Genomic DNA, 17010 nt, shown 5'->3' with positions numbered 1-17010 from the left:
CTCCTGTGGCTCCTTCCAGGGGGACAAATGGCATGAAGCAGGGGTCACTGGGGGAAATGGATGTCTTCAACCACAGCCCTATCGTGGCCACACAGCAAATCTCAGGAGTTTTCTTTGTGGGCCAGATAAATGTAGTCATGTTTCGTACGGACTTTGTATACTGTCCGTAAACCTAATTTTGAAAAGTGATCGTCTTCCCTTTCACACGCTGATCGAATTCCTCGTGCCTCCTGACTTCCCAGACATGTCGAATGTGTTGTTGCATTTTCCAATATAAACCTGTGAATCTAGTTCTATTTTTTACTAATTCATATTAAACATGTAACTAATGACATAAAAAAGTTTCTCCCCCAACACCACTCACTATTTATATTTCATTGAGAAATACTGGATTCCCTTCTGCTGCTCTTTTTCTTTGATTTGGATCTCTGTGGTTGAAGTGATTACATCCTATAGAAGGTGTAAAAAAAATTGTCTTTGTCAAATAAAAGGAAATGCCCACTGATCAATTAATTGTAGTGATTCAGAAAGTCTTTCTCCGGCAGTTAGTGAATTAGCTCTGGAAAATTAATGACAAATTTCCAAATGACAGATACTCGAGCCTGATTTTGTGGGCTTTGTTACGGTGACTTTTGTAGTTAAGAGGGGAAACGCACACTTTGGCAGAAAAATGGCATCTGAGGGACCTACTATGTGTTTTTAACTTTTACGTTTATACATTCACGTATGCAGTTGAGAAATACTTATTGAGTGGCTACTACATGCTGGACGCTGGAGATACCAAGGCAATGTCCCTTGTCTGGTGGAGCTCACATTCTAGTGGGGGGAAACTGGCAGTAAATACAGACAAGACAATTGCAGACAGTGGTAGGTGTGATGAAAATAAAAACAGGATGGGGTGGAGTGGGGTGGGAGATTACCTTAACTAGGCGTCGGGGACAGCCTCAGAAGCTGGAACATTTGAGCTTAGACCCGGAGGAGCCAGCTTTGAGAGGGTGTAGGAGAGGGATGTTCTAGGAAGAGGGAGGAATCAGCAAGTTCAAGCGCACCTACCTGGGATGATAGCGGAAGGCAGGGGCGGCGGAGCAAAGGGAGACCAGGGCTAGGCGATGGAGATGAGCGCTTGAGGGAATAGAGGGGTCAGATCCTGTGGGATCCTGCCGGCCATGCTAAGGAATTTGGATTTTATTTGGAAAGCAGTGGCAAAAGCCAGAGAATTTAAACTGGGCCGCACCAGATTTTCGTCCTGTGTCAGAGATCACTGTAGCTGCCGTGGGGAGGATCCGCAGAGCCGGTGCGGGGGTGGGGAGGCGACAGTGCCGGCGGCCGACCCCGCTTTCTGATCTGCACGGGGGGCGGGACCCGAGAGAACGGCCCCGCTGCAGGAGCCAGCCGCGAACCCAGCAGGAGCCAGCCGCGAACCCACGATGCGGCGTAGTTCCGCTGGTATGAAATGTCCCGAGAGGGCAGATCTGAGATTAGACTTTCGCGATTGCCGAGAGCTGGGGAGGGAAGGAGTGGGAACTGACTGCGCGGAGCAGGTGGAATCCTTTTCGGGTTGATGGAAATGTTCTAAAAGTGGATCGTGATGACGGCTGCACAACCACTCTGTAACCTTACTAAAAATAACAGAATTGGATACTTCAAATGGGTGAGGTTTACGGCACAAACTCAATGAAACTCCTTTTCGAAAGCTCTAAAGAGCTGAGCGAAGGGCCGTTTTCTGCCGGGAGCCTCCGCAGGCGTCCGTCGGCCGCAGGATTTGTGCGGGTTGGCCCAGCCGCGGTCGCCGGCGGCCGTAACTCCGGGCGTCTATTGGTCGGCCGGCGGGGGGCGGGCGCACGCGGGAGGGCGGAACCGGAACCGGCTGTAGCCGGGGGGCGGGGCCTCGCGCGCGCTGTGGCGGCGGCGGCTGGAGCGGGGCCGCGGTGGCAGGACCGGGGGCGGCAGCTGCAGCTCGGAGCCCCATGGTGCGCGGCGGCGGCCAGGCCGCAGGAGGAACCCGAGGCCCCGGTCGCCCCGGCTGACCGCACGGACCCGAGCGGCCCGGAGCCGCCGCCGCCCGTCGGGCCCCGCCGGGGCGCGGGCTGGCCAGCCATGGGGTCCCTGTTCCGGAGCGAGACCATGTGCCTGGCGCAGCTCTTCCTGCAGTCCGGCACGGCCTACGAGTGCCTCAGCGCCCTGGGCGAGAAGGGCCTGGTCCAGTTCCGAGACGTGAGTGTCGCCCGGGAGACGCGGGCCGCACCTGCCCGCCCGGCTCCGCATCCCGCCTTTCTTTCGCTCAGGCCTCCCTTCCGCGGGCTCCTGGGCAGGGGCGCGTCGCTATCTCCGTTTCGCGGGCGGGGAAGCTGGGGCCCGGCTGACCGGCCCGAGCTTCCGCAGAGCGGAGCCCGATCCCAGGGTCCGGGCGTCTGGTCCGCGGCGGCTTTGGCCGGGTTGGTTAGGAACGCTCTGTGTAGGCTTCATCCACTTCGGGTAGTGCCATCAGATGCTCCGGAGCGCCGACTCCGTGCCAGGCACAGCGCTAGACGGGAGGGCAAAATCTGTGAGGCCTTTTGGAGTCCTGGAACTTACGGGGGTGGCGGGGACAAATATTAAGCAAATACGTGAACAAAATGTTTTCTGTGAAGGTAACTACGGTCGGGTGGTCAAGGAAGGCCTCTTTGAGGAGGTGACGTTTAAGCCAGGATGAAGTCTGAATGGGAAAGAGCTGGTCCTGGAAGATCTGGGGGAACAGGGTCCCAGACGGAGGGAACCGAAGGAGCCCAGACCCCGGATTGGGAATGAGCTTGGTGTGAGCACGTGGAGGGGAGGGGGTTTCTGTCGGTTTTGTTCACTGGTGTGTGATGTGCATACGGCTGCCTGATAAGGAGTGGGAGTTGTCTTCCCAGCAGGTAGGGATAGACACTTGTTTATGTACGTTTACTTGTTTATTATTTGTCTACACCATGGATTGTCAGCCCCCAGGGCCAGGGGCCTCTTCTGACTTGTTCACTCCTGATTCCCCAAGACTTAGCACAGCCCCTGCCATTTGTGGGCATTAATAGGCATTTGTTGAATGAAGGAACAAGCCTTTATTGAGCGTTTGCTCTGTTCCAGATAGTGTTTTTCGTGCTAGCAACTCAGTGGTGAGCAAGGTGGACAAGGTCCTTGTGTTCTTGTTGCGCGTAGCCTCGGAGGAGACAGACAAACACACTCTGTGGACAGGGATTGTGAAAAGAACAAGGCGTGGAAGGGGAGTATTGCAGGATCTAATACTTAGCGATTGAACTGGAAGTCCTTTCAGGGGAACATTTTATTTCCCGGGCCACAACTTGCGTCTTCTGGTTGTTTCCCTTCATCTCTCTGAGGGGCCCTTCATTTCAAAAGGGAACACCCCTACCCGAGATCTGATATCAGTGACCCTTGGGTCGGCTCCAGAGGAATTACAAGGTCAGGAAGAAAGTCTTGAATGACAGCCGAGGCTGCAGGGAAGGCCCAGATCTCTTCCTGTTTCCTGGAGCCACTTGGGCTTCAGTTCATGGTACCCACTTACCTGGTAGGGGCTGTGATCAGCTGTGAGTAGCACCGGAAGGATTCAGGAAACAGGAGCGAAACTGGCTCCCTTCTGTATAACTGGTAGATTTGTTCCTTCCTGTTAGTACTCAAGTTGAGAGAGACTGATATTATCAAGCTTAAATCTTAGAGGTTTGAACAAAGGCCCTAATTACAAAGATGCAAGTTTCACTGAGCGCCATTACATTAGGTAGTAGGGTATATTGGGATCCTTATCTGAAAATCAGAGAAAGAAAAAAGTGCATATGAAGAGCTCAGCTGTGTGTGTTTGGGTTGACTGTCAAACAGCATGGGTGCCTAGAGTAAAAGCTCCGTAACATCTGACACATTTCTTGCCCCTTTCCGGAATTCCTCACTGACTTTGCCTTCACTGGCTGGGATAACTAACATCAGTCTTTTCTGGCTTGCATAGGCTCTATGATTTTCCTTTTTAGTACTCCTGAGGGCAAGGAGGCAGGCGCAGGGTTGCTGTAGTGACAGCCCATGAGAAGACTTGGAAAAGAAGGTTATTCCCCTAGCCCAGGGGTCTCAGTGAAGGGCAAGTTCATCTCCCTCTTCTGACAGTCTGCAGTCTGAGAACAATTTTCCCCAGTAGCCCTTGAGCTGCTGGAGTAGGAAGATGACTAGTGTGCGTATCAGTGAAACCTGCACCGGGTAGCCTCTGCTGGTTTTTCTGGGTTGAAGGTTGTTAGCCTCGGGGAGCCTGGGTGGCTCAGTCCGTTGAGCTTCTGACTTCGGCTCAGGTCACGATCTCACAGTTAATGAGATCGAGCCCCACATCGGGCTCTGCGCCATCAGCACGGAGCCTGCTTTGGATCCTCTGTCCCCTCTCTCTGCCCCCTACCCTGCTTGCTCTCTCTCAAGAATAAACATTTAAAATAAATAAGTAAATAATTAAAAAAAAAAAAAGAAATTATACGTTGGAGTTTAGTCTTGAAATGAGTCTGCATTAAAATACACTATAGTTCCCCCCGATCTGTGGAGATGTGTTCCAAGACCCCCAGTAGGTGGGTTGCTATCCGAAACCGCGGAACCGCGGATCGTACTGAACGTTGTCCATATTGTATCTCTTCCTGTGCATACGTACTGTGGCCCACTGTAATTCATGGCTCAGGCACTGTCAGAGATTGACAGCAATAGAACAATTATAAAATGTACCGTAATAACAATTATGTGAATGTGTTTGCGAGGATATATGTGAGTTACATCTCTTGTCAGTTTATCTTCTTGTCCTGTACTCACCCCTCTTCTTTTTTTTTTTTTTTTTTTTTAATTTTTTTTTTCAATGTTTATTTATTTTTGGGACAGAGAGAGACAGAGCATGAACGGGGGAAGGGCAGAGAGAGAGGGAGACACAGAATCGGAAACAGGCTCCAGGCTCTGAGCCATCAGCCCAGAGCCCGACGCGGGGCTCGAACTCACGGACCGCAAGATCGTGACCTGGCTGAAGTCGGACGCTTAACCGACTACGCCACCCAGGCGCCCCTCACCCCTCTTCTTTCGATGATGTGAGACGATAAAACGTCCACGTGACAAGAGGAAGTGAGGCAAATGATGTAGGCACTGGGCCGTGATGTGGCACTGCTATTGACCTGGGGAAGTGCCAGAGGGGGGATTGTCTGCTTCGCCACCAGGGTTGACCGCGGGCATCTGAGACCCTGGAAAGGGTAAACTGTGGACAAGGGGCACTACTGTGCTTCCTGTCACTGGCCTAGACGTAGGGTGACATTGCCTCCCTAAAAAGAAAACAGAAACGAGATTCTGTAAAAGAAACCGTGGCAGAAAAAGCCAGGTGAGACGGTGGGGGTGGTGTGTGTCACACCCAAATACGTTTGTATTGTTGCCGCAGAAATTGGCCTCCTCATAAAGAGTCTACTGTTTGTGGAACCACCGTGTCCACGTGGAGTTCGCCAGTGTTTGATGTTGAAGAAAAAAAGCCCTGAAATGGGGCAGTGCCATCGTCTGTAGACCGCTTGGGATGCATCACTTCCTTTTCATTCTGGGCTCTGCGGATTGTGCCTGAGTCATGACGAACTTGAAAGCGGTTACTTGAGATTAGTGTGATCCCAGAAATGAATGTGAATGTGACAAGCAGAAGTGAAATGGGAATTTTTACCTTACTTCTGGTTAATCCTTTTAAAAAAATTAGAAAAACTGAACGAGAACTGAGAGTTTGGGGTCGACTCTTCCCGGTTTGGGCAGTTTCATGGCAAGCTCTTATCTAATTGTGGTTTCTGAGAGTGCCCAACATAAGTGATGGGGTGCAGGAAAGATAAAATTCTTGCCTTAAATGCCTTCCAACACGAGTGATCACTGTAACCTTTTTTTGTTATAAAATAATAAATGTCCATTGTGGGAAACTTAGAAAACCTAAGAATAAGTTACTAACCTCTATGATCCTATTATCTAGAAATAAACACTCCAACTTTTTCGTTAATATTGGTTTAACATTATTTTTCTAATAATGTTTTAAAATGTACATATATACGTATTTTCATATAATTGGAACCACACTGAACATATCTTTAATTTTTTCCAGACACAAATCAGAACTGATTTCCTCATTACATTTTCTTTCACTATATGTGTACGTATGTATACACGTGTGTGTATTTTATTGTTTTAAGCTTTGTATTAGAAGTTAAGTAGAGGGAAGAGTGGGAACAGTGAGTTCCTGTGGACCCGTAACATAAATTCATGGCCCCTCATTGCAGCCTTCCACCTCCAGACAAAATCTGTCCCTCCCCTCTCAGACCAGATTATTCTGAAGCAAATCTCGTGTGTATAATTTCTTTCATAAATATCTCCATAATTATCTCTAAAAAGTAAGGACAGTTAAAAATCATAACTACAGGGACTCCTGGGTGGCTCATTTAGTTAAGCGTCTGACTTTGGCTTAGGTCATGCTCTCACAGATTGTGAGTTTGAACCCCATATTGGGCTCAGTGCTGACAGATCTGAGCTTGGAACCTGCTCCGGATTCTGTGTCTCCCTCTCTCTCTGCCCCTCCCCCACTCACAGCCTGTCTCTTTCTGTCTCAAAAATAAATGGTAAAAAGAATAAAACAAATCATAACCACAATATCATTATTATACTTAAATTTTTATGTAATACTTTCTATTTTTTAAATGTTTATTTTTGAGAGAAAGAGACAGAGTGTGAGTGGGGGAGGAGCAGAGAGAGAGGGAGACACAGAATCTGAAGCAGGCTCCAGGCTCTGAGCTGTCAGCACAGAGGCCAGTGCGGCATTCGAACATGGGACCAGTGAGATCATGACCTAGGCCAAAGTCGGATGCTCACTGACTGAGCCACCCAGGCGCCCCTATGGTTTCTATTTTTTTTTAAGTTTTAAGTAACCGCTGCACCCAACATGGGCTTGAACTCACGACCCCGAGGTCGAGTCATACGCTCTTCTGACTGAGCCAGCCAGGTGCCCCAATAATGATTTCTTAATAGAATCCAATACCTCAGTCATTTAAGACATAATTAAGAAAAACTTTTTTTAACATTTATTTAACATTTATTAATGTTGAGAGATACAGAGTGCGAGTGGGGGAGGGGCAGAGAGAGAGGGAGACACAGAATCCGAAGCAGGCTCAGGGCTCTGAGCTGTCAGCACACAGCTCGACGCGGGGCTCAAACTCACGAACTGTGAGATCATGACCTGAGCGGACGTCGGACGCTTAACCGACTGAGCCACCCGGGCGCCCCTAAAACATAAGTTTTAATAAGGGCATAATAATCAGTTATACGAACCATAATTTTTATACCCCTTTATTGATCTGTATCATAGAATTCACCCATTTCAAGTGTACATTTCATTGTTTTTTAGGAAATTGACTTAGGCGTCCATCACCACGATCCAGCGTTAGTAGAACATTATATCCCCCAGTAAGGTCGCTTGTGCTTACATACAGTTAATCCCCAGACCTGCCTCCAGCCCCAGGCAGTCACTGGTCTACTTTCCGCCTCTAGATTTGCCTTTCCGGGACATTTCATGGAAAGGGAATCACGCCGTATGTGGCCTTTAGCGTCTTCTTGAAAGACACACTCGCATTGTTTCCGAGAGTCATCGCGGTGTTTGGTGCGTCAGTGGGGTGTTCCTCTTGATCGCCGAGCAGTGTGCTATGGTCTGCGTGTGGACCATAAGCTCTTTGACCAATTTTGTATTGTTAATAATTTTTTCTTCTATCCCTGAGGTTGACGTTCTTCTTGGTAAGTTTTGTAGGTATCCATAGGTTTTTGCTTAGGTTAATTTTCTTCATGGGATGTTTCTGGGCCAAAGGGTATTTTTCAGGCTTTTTTTGGTAAGAGTTGCCAAGCCGCTTTCCAGAAAAGCTGTGTTGGTTCCCACTCCCATCCAGTTAGTGTGTGAGGATGTACTTTTCCCTAAAGCCTTGCCCATCATATTTTATTCTTAGAATCACATTTACCTGTACATTTTAGAAATTTCAGAGCAAATTTTTCATCCTTTTCTCAGCTCAACCAGAATGTAAGTTCCTTCCAAAGAAAATTTGTTGGTGAGGTGAAGAGGTGTGAAGAACTAGAACGAATATTAGGTAAGTTTTATTTTATTTTATTTTGTTATTTTGGGGGGTTAAGTTTATTTTACTAACTTAATTATTTCTATATAAGCAAGCCTTGTTCACTTTAGAAAAATTAGGAAATATAGGCCAGCAAAAAGGAAAAAAGAACTCACCATCCTGTACTTTTGACTCTTTACCTATAAAAGTAAGGATTCACATATATAACTATCAGGCTATTTTGTTGTCAGCTGTTTCTCAGGAAGTCCTGTAACATCTTTTCGTATCAATAAACAGATGGACCCCTCATCATCTTTTTTTTTTTTTAAAGTTTATTTATTTATTTTGAGAGAGAGAGAGACGTGGGAGGGGCAGAGAGAGAGGAAGAGAGAGAATCCCAAGCAGGCTCTGTATCAGCAGTGGAGAGGGACCGTGACCTGAGCCGAAACCAACAGTAGGTCACTTAACTGAGCCACCCAGGCACCCTAGACGCAGCATCATTTTTAATGGCTGCCTAGTATTTCATGAGATTAATGTGTTATAATTTAGGTAGCCAATCCCTTGTAGTTTGTCATAATTGAAGACATTGTATACATGTTACTTAAAATTATACCAAAGATCAAGGGAGGCATGAAATGACAGATTGGCTTTGTTTGCAAAGGTGTTAGATCAGTGTTCCCTTGACGGTTAAGCTTCACAGCTCAGTAGCTCAAGGCTACTTGCTTTATCTATCTTAGCCTAAGATAGCCTATTTACCATCTTAGCCTAAGATAGTCATCACTATCAATTCCAGTGTGAAGTTCTGACCGAAATGGGGGGAGGGAGAGGATGATTGCATACCACCTACTGAAGTACAAAACTTTTTTTTTTTAGGAGGATGAAAGAGGGGTGCCTGGGTGGCTGAGTCAGTTAAGCGTCTGACGTGGGCTCAGTTCATGATCTAAGAGTTACTGAGTTCGAGTCCTGCTGCGCTGACAGCTCAGAGCCTGCAGCCTGCTTCGGATTCTGTGTCTCCCTCTCTCTGCCCGTCCCCTGCTTGCACTCTTTCTCTCTCTCAAAAATAAATAAACATTAAGAAAAAAAAAGAAGGATGAACAGAAAAACATGGGGATGAGTGAGCCAAGGAAGGGACCGAATATGACTTTCGAAATAACTTTTTAAAAAAATTTTATTTACACACACACATATATATATATACATATATACATACATATTATTTACATACATATGTATGTATATACATACATATTATTTACATACATATATATATATGTGTTTATATGTATAAATATATATATATATATTTATTTATTTATTTAGAGAGGGAGAGAGAATCCCAAGCAGGCTCTCTGCTGTTATCACAGAGCTGAACACCGGGCTCAGTCTCACACACTGTGAGATCATGATCTGAGCTGAAGTTGGATGCTTAACCAACTGAGCCACCCAGGTGCCCCTGGAATGATTCCTAATAGCTAATATTTATTGTGGGTCTTTATCTTTTTGAAATTTATTTTATTTTTTTTATTTGAGAGAGAGGGAGGGGGAGGAGCAGAGTGAGAGAGAATGAGAGACAGAGAGAGAGACAGGGAGAGAGAGAGAGAGAGAGAGAGATTGAATCCCAAGCAGGCTCCACGCCCAGTGCAGAGCCCAATACGGGGCTTAATCCCACAACCCTCAGATCATGACCTGAGCCGAAATCAAGAGTCAGATACTCAACCAAGTGAGCCATGCAGGCACCCTGGATTTTATGATTTAATTGGAGATTTTTAAGGCCAAAACACTTTTAATGATCTGAAATCTATTCCTTGCATATTGTTTGAAGTCCTGGTTCCTTGTGTGGGTCGCGTATGATAGAGTGACGTCATGTTCCTTTCTTTGCAATATAGTGAGTCCTTGGGCAGGTCGTGGATTAGGAATGAGGTTTTTAAAGGCAATGACACCACATTAGGCACGTGTAGGACTTCCTATAGCTTACACTGTTTCAAAAAGCACATAGACTTCAAAAAGGAAAACAGATTTCCCAAGTAAATTAGGTTTAATTGGTGAAACGATTTGTATCCCATTTCCGGAGACCTCTTAAGCCCCGTGCTTCCTTTGCTATCCTGTTAGGGAGACATCCTCACCTTTCTGTTTCTTTCTCTCAATAAAATAACTAGTAACCCTTCTCCAAGATATTCTATCCGGTTATGACTCTACCAGGCGTGACTTGCATCCTAAGGACAAGGATGCTTCATGGCATTGAAAACGTAAACTGAAGAAATTTGCCTGGTTCACTGCGAGTTTTATGAATCTGGCTGTTGACATAAGTAGGGAAGCAGCGCGGATTGTTGTGAGTCCGAACAGCCTGGCCAGCGCGGAGCTCTCCGGAGAGCCTGGCTCTCTGCCCAGTGCCCTCAGGGCTCCGTGCGCTGCTAGAGGCTGTGCTTCTCCTGGGGGATACTTACTTCCTCCTGACGGCACCTGCCAGGGAGTCCCGCTGCTGTCTCCGGTGGGGACGATTCTAGGTCTGTCCCTGGCTTATCCTGCACTTCTGAGTGCGTCTCATCTGCAGGTACGGAAACAGCTGCGACTCCAGAGTTCTTTAACTAGGGTCTCAGACATAAAGGAGACTTGGGGGATTTCAGGGAATGTTTGTCAGGTTATCGTCTATCTTGTCACTGCGTGCTCACCTCTGTAGGTGGTATAATTTTGTAGATCTTTGGAAGCGAGGTTGTAAAAGGCTTTTTATAAGTCAGTTGGAGTAAGCAAGACTTCTGTGCATTCAGACATTAATTTTGAGGCGACCCAGGAATGGTTGGGATGGAAAATGTTCTGACCGAAATGTCTTAGAGTGGGTTTTTGAGTCTAATTTGTTTACCTTTTATTCCCACAGCATATTTGGTACAGGAAATTAATAGAGCTGATATTCCCCTGCCTGAGGGAGAGACCAGTCCTCCTGCACCCCCTCTGAAACAAGTCCTAGAAATGCAGGTAATGTGTTTCTGAAGAAGCTGTTTTAGGTCGCTGATCGCAGACACTGCTCGTCTGCTGAGTTTATATCGTCCAGGGCTTGTCGGGTTTTCTTCTCAAAACCATGGAATGAAAACTAAAGAACAATGCTATGGTTAGCCCTCCAAGTTTTGTTTTTTTGTTGTTTTTTGTTTTGAGAGAGAGGAGGGGCAGAAGTGAGCGAGGGGCAGAGAAAGAATCCAGGAGGGTTAGAAGGAGAGAGAGAGAGAGAGAGACAGAGAGAGAGAGAGAGAGAGAGAGAGAAGTGGGGCTTGAACTCAACTGAAGCGGGATTCGAGCTCACCTGATGTAGGACTCGAATTCACGAGCTTTGAGATCATGACCTGAACCGAAGTTATATGCTTAGCAACTGAGCCACCCAAGTGCCCAGCCCTCCAAATTTTAAGTGTAATTTAGTTTTCTTGTAAAATGTAAGATGCACGCTCCCTTTCCAGCTGGTGTTGAGCTGAAGCTAATGAAAATTGGGTTGTGAAATGGGGTGCTTAGTCAGGTAATGTTTCTGAAAGTACGTTCCGGGCTTATCCGGGCTTTAGCATGCCTCTCCTGGCGTGAGTAAGGGAATCTTCAGTCCTGGGCCCTTTGCCTTCTGTCAGACTCACGGACCTCCCCTCTATGCTCAGAAGCTAGTATGAAGGTGATAGGTTATTCCAGGTCAGCAGCAAACAATTCCTTGTCCCTGAGTTCAGTGTCTCAGGTATACAGCGTTCCTCCCAAGAACCCTGGCTTGTCTTGTTAGTCAGCGCCCCTGTGACTTATCCCCCGAGGTCTGTGTCGATCATCTGATAGTTCATCGCACTGGGAACTAGACTAGAGCCCCTTAGAGCTCTTCTGAAACAATCAGTATTGTGTAGCCAGGACCATTCCATGGCTGGCCGCTCTGTTTATCTGGGAGGAAGTCACTTAACATTTGTTATATGAGTGGGCTTGAGAGAGAATTGTACAATCAGATGAGTTGAAAGCGGTCATCTGGTTTGGCCTGTTGGATGGGTTGTTTGTGATATAATGACAATTTCGGTGATTACTGAGTTTTTATAGTTTTCGTAAAAGGCAGAGCACAAGTAATGGAGGTAGTATGTCAAGGGATTTGTTTGCATACAAGTTTTCAGTGAGTCAGGGATTTGTTCTACAGATCTCTGCCTCTGTTGTTCGAATACTTAAGTATTGTTAAAGAAAGATGCCTGCAGTGTAATTGATTATGAAAGAAGATTCGATCTCAGGGCATCCTTCAGCCCAATTAATCGTATAAGCGCAACTTATACATGTAGACTCTTTTTTTTTAACTTTTAACTTTTAATTTTTTTTTTTTTTTTTTTTTTTACTGTTTATTTTTGAGAGAAAGAGAAGGAGAGTATGAGTGGGGGAGGGGCAGAGAGAGAGGGAGACACAGAATCCGAAGCAGGCTCCAGGCTCTGAGCTGTCAGCACAGAGCCCGACGCGGGGCTCGAACTCATGAACTGCAAGATCATGACCCGAGCCGAAGCCGGATGCTTAACCGACTCAGCCACCCAGGCGCCCCTATACATGCAGCCTCGTAACTAGAGGCTGGGAATATTCATGCTCCGAAAAGGTGACCTCAGTTTTTTTCTGTGTTGCAAATAAACAGAAATGTAGACTTGAAAGAAGGAGACTGTTTGATGTGTGACAGTGGGTAAGCAGATGAAGGAAAATCCACACAAGTGGTGGCGGCTGAGATCAGGCCAGGCCAGCCCAGGGTACCGTGAGTCATCACCTGCGACACCTCCATTGTGCGTGGTGTCAGCTTCTTAGGAGTTCCCTGAATCAGTACGAAACCATGAACGGTGGACCTTTAAAATCTCTGCATGCTTCCGTATCCCTGTGCGACTATCGGATTCTGGCTTGTTAAGCCCTGTCCTGGCTCTAGTAAGTGTGTGAGAAAATGACGAAACTACACTTGGAACGGACCTGTCCTCTTAAGTAACTGCTCTTTTGCTTTAGGAGCAGCTGCAGAAGCTCGAGGTTGAGCTGAGAGAAGTCACCAAGAACAAGGAGAAACTGAGGAAGAACCTGCTTGAACTGATTGAGTACACTCACATGCTCAGAGTGACAAAAACCTTCGTTAAACGAAACGTGGAGGTACTGACCACACACGTGAGGAAGTGCATTTCTTTTGTAAAACTCTCGTTCCCGGAAGGTTTCTCTTTCGGCTGTTCGTTATCAAACAGGTTCATTTTGATCTTAGCTTTATTTTTCAGTCGGATTATACGGCATGAAAAAAAAAAAAGTGTTTCCCCGTGTGGGTTGATTTAGCGATAACGATACTTCCTATTTGTAAAATCTTTAGTTTTCAGTTGAGAAAAATCTTTTTATGTTCATGAGGGAAAAAATGGGAAAGTAGAGTTTGAGCTCTAAAATTTAGGTATTTTTTTTTTTTTCTTCGCCAAATTACTAAGAGTAAAAGAATTAACAAAAAAGTCTTTGTAAGAGTAGAAACAGTCTACATAATAGTCTGTCCTCAGCTGAGTAGGGAGGGGAGTCTGTTCTGTCAGGGCCGTTTCGTTTGGCGTGGTGACATCTGACTGAGCACTCTGTCTCCGAGCGAGGCGGCGACATAAATTGTAACTGTATCTCTAGTGAACGACTTCAAGTAGCTGATAAAAAAAGGGACGGGGGCAATGATCGTTTTTATTTACCAGAGCTGTGTTCCACGTCTAAGTTGTCTTGGGGTGTCGGCGTCCAGATCTGGCACCCAGTTAGGATGCCCTATAAACTTGTTTGGAAACGTGACGTGGGAAATAAAGTGTCACTTTTAATAAGACGCACTTGGTTTCATATTTCTTTGTAGTTTGAACCTACTTACGAAGAATTCCCTCCCTTAGAGAATGATTCCTTGTTGGACTACAGCTGTATGCAGAGGCTGGGAGCAAAACTGGGGTAGGTGACAACCACCGGGGGGGCCGAGCATCGCTGTCCTTGTCGTCAGTGGAGGGATGAGAGCTACCGTTTGAAGGCCTGTGACGGAGTGAAAGAGAGTGCATGTCTGTTTAAGAAGACACTGTGCTCCTGTATTTGCTGAGTTGGAGTATTCAGCTGTATTGACTTTTTAGCTAAATACCGTGGGGATTTCTTCTTTCAGTATAATGAGCTGGAAAGAAGGGACGTTTATGCCATTCAGTGTTATATCAATAAGCCTACCATAATAGGTCAGTGACTCATCAAGTCCTATTTTGTTTGGTGGAAACATAGGGGCTAAACTGAGTTCGTTAATTAATTGATTTTTTAATTTTTTTAAAACGTTTATTTATTTTTGAGAGAGAGAGAGAGAGAGAGAGACACACACACACACAGAGCGTGAGTGGCGGGGGGAGGGCAGAGAGAGATGGAACACAGAATCCGAAGCAGGCTCCAGGGTCTGAGCTGTCAGCACGGAGCCCAGCGAGAGGCTCGAACTCCAGAACCGTGAGATACGACCCGAGCCAAAATCAAGAGTTGGACACTTAACCAACTGAGCCACCCAGGCGCCCCAGCTATACATTTTAAAGGGTGTTTCAAAAATTTTTGACCCAGCATTTTAGATACTTTGCATTTGGAGGGCTTTCCAGATACCCTTTTCACCATTTTTCCAGAAACGAAAGTCTTCATTTCTCCTTTTAATGCAATTTGAGGATTCAATTGCTTTTCAATTGACTGCAGGTTGCTTTTATTGTCTCATAGGTTTGTATCCGGCCTAATTAACCAAGGGAAAGTTGAAGCATTTGAGAAAATGCTGTGGAGGGTTTGCAAAGGGTACACCATCGTGACCTATGCAGAACTGGATGAGCCCCTCGAGGACCCTGAAACCGTGAGTCGACGTCCCGATCGCCTTTTAACCACGACAGACTGGCAGCAGAGTTGGGGGCACAGTGCACGGGGAGCCGCTTGAGAGTGGGGTGTTCACCTGATGGCTTATCATCCTCGAGTACCTTCAGGTGTAGCTCTGAAGTCTAGGACTTTCTCCTCGACGGCAGCCGGGAAGTCACCGTAGACACGTTGCTGCCGTCCGAGCCTCAGACCCCATTGAGGTTTCCCCCGTCGTACCACAGACAGTCTAGCTTTGAACCACAGTTTGGATCTAATTGTCACGTCTCTTTGGTCTCCTTCATTCTGGGACAGTTTCTCAGTCTTCTCTTGACTTTCACGACCTTGACATTTGAAAATGATTATAGACCAGTTGTTGTTGTCGTTTTGTAGAATGTCTCTGCATTTGGGTTTGTCTGCTGTTTTCCCAGGATTAGATTCAGGTCGTGCGTCTTTTGCAGGAGCGACGCTGTGTTCTCCTCCCTGCATCCTCGTGGGCACACGATTTAGTCTGTCCCATTGTTGGTAACGTCGCTTTGATCACTTGGCCGAGGTGGTGACTCCTCGACTTCACTGTGAAGTCACTCCTTTTCCTTATAATTAATAAGTGTTTTAGGGGAAGTGCTTTGAAACGCTGTACCTATCCCATTCCTTACCAGATTTTCAGTTCTTTGTTTCCCGTTTGATTCAATGAATTATACTCTTACTGTAATTATTTATTTTGATATTAAAATTCTCTAGATTTGGCCACTCGGGGCCCATTCACGCTGGCTGTTATGTCCTTTTTTCTGTGCTGCCATCATTTTTGGAGCGCTTGTGCTTTTGAGCACAACAAGCTGTCCAGATTCATTTTGTAATCCTCTCACACAGCCGTGGAATCGGCCATTTCTCTACGAGCCTGGCACTCTTTAGTGGAGAATGGTATTTAGAAGCCAAGGTGTAGTCTCTGGATATGCCCGTTGTCAATTGAGGAGTTGTGTTCCCCAGTCTGTCACTGGACAGCTCTAGGGCGTGCACACACACACACACACACACACACACACACAACTTTATTTCTGGGCCTGTGCGTACATACTGAAAACTGTGAGTTCGCATCCAATTCCAATCCAACACCACAGAATTCAGTCTCAGATCCTCCATTTCTGTTTTTGTAACGTTTTCCTTTGATGGTGAGAAACACGGCTCCTGTTGTTGTAGTATTTTTACTTATTTTCAGTCCTCTCGCCTGTAACCGACCTTCCTGTCAGTGTCTCATTTTTGCCACCCCCACATCCCCCTGTGCGGAGCCCTGAGTTCCCCATGCCAGGTGGGCCCCTGGTGTGGGTGCCCTCCTCACCCTGCCTGGGCCGCTCCCCTACGTAGATGCTCTGCCCACCTTGCTTCAGCTCTGGCTTTGCCCAGGCCATTTTTGGTCTTCCCCTCCTTCTGGGTCCATCCCTGCACATGCACTTAAGGCTTTAGGACTGAATTATTCAGGAAGGGAAGTAGAGGGGCAGGAGAGAGAAAGAGCCATCATCACTCTTTCAAATCTCTATGATTTTTTTTTTTTAGATTTTACAATAAAAATAACTATATTGCTCTAAATGAGGATGAACTGATCTTATTAAAGGTGGAAGAGGAACTTTAGCTTCTTAATTTTGAGGAAAGGGTTTGTGGGTTGTTTTGTTTTTTTCTAAATTTGCCTCAGGAATTTTGGCTGTAAGATTACTGTATGTCCCATAGTAGTTGTGACACATAAAGAGGAATTTGGCTGTGAAATGGATTTTCATAAACTTTAGCCTGAAAAAACCACGCATGTTTAACCTAATGTGTGAAAATCTAATCAGTCAAGTTGTTCATTAACCGTCCACCTGTGATCTTTTCTACTCTTTTGTGGCTCCTCTAACTGCCACTAGCAATCTGTTTCTTTGTCCTTCAACTGTGACCTTTAGGACCTCTGTATGTAAAATTGAAGATAGAAACCATTCTGCAGTGGCATTACCTATTCTTTTGCGCTTTTTCTTTTCCTTTATTTTATTATTTTTTTTTATTATTTAAAAAAAAATTTTTTTTTTTAACCGTTTATTTATTTTTGAGACAGAGACAGAGCATGAACGGGGGAGGGGCAGAGAGAGAGGGAGACACAGAC

The 17010-nt window shown here is 46.1% G+C and overlaps 1 protein-coding gene across 3 annotated transcripts in view; it reads left to right on the top strand.

The window, feature by feature from the left end:
- Positions 1–1883: 1883 nt before the first annotated feature.
- The window catches only part of ATP6V0A2 (ATPase H+ transporting V0 subunit a2), a 44495-nt gene continuing 29368 nt past the window's right edge, over positions 1884–17010 (top strand). For 2 of the 3 annotated variants that reach the window (XM_043557371.1, XM_043557370.1), the window contains exons 1-6: positions 1904–2214; positions 8036–8114; positions 10951–11048; positions 13044–13181; positions 13891–13979; positions 14760–14886. In XM_043557371.1, coding sequence (XP_043413306.1) covers positions 2098–2214; positions 8036–8114; positions 10951–11048; positions 13044–13181; positions 13891–13979; positions 14760–14886 — 648 coding nt within the window. In that variant the 5' untranslated portion in view covers positions 1904–2097. Of the gene's footprint in view, positions 2215–8035; positions 8115–10950; positions 11049–13043; positions 13182–13890; positions 13980–14759; positions 14887–17010 lie in introns of all 3 variants that reach the window. The other variant, XM_043557369.1, reaches the window with a different exon arrangement.

This window comes from Prionailurus bengalensis, chromosome D3, assembly GCF_016509475.1.
Source record: "Prionailurus bengalensis isolate Pbe53 chromosome D3, Fcat_Pben_1.1_paternal_pri, whole genome shotgun sequence".
In the NCBI taxonomy this organism is placed as follows: Eukaryota; Metazoa; Chordata; class Mammalia; order Carnivora; family Felidae; genus Prionailurus; species Prionailurus bengalensis.
The sequence above is the reverse complement of the archived record's forward strand: the minus strand, read 5'-3'. Positions and strand labels throughout refer to the sequence as shown.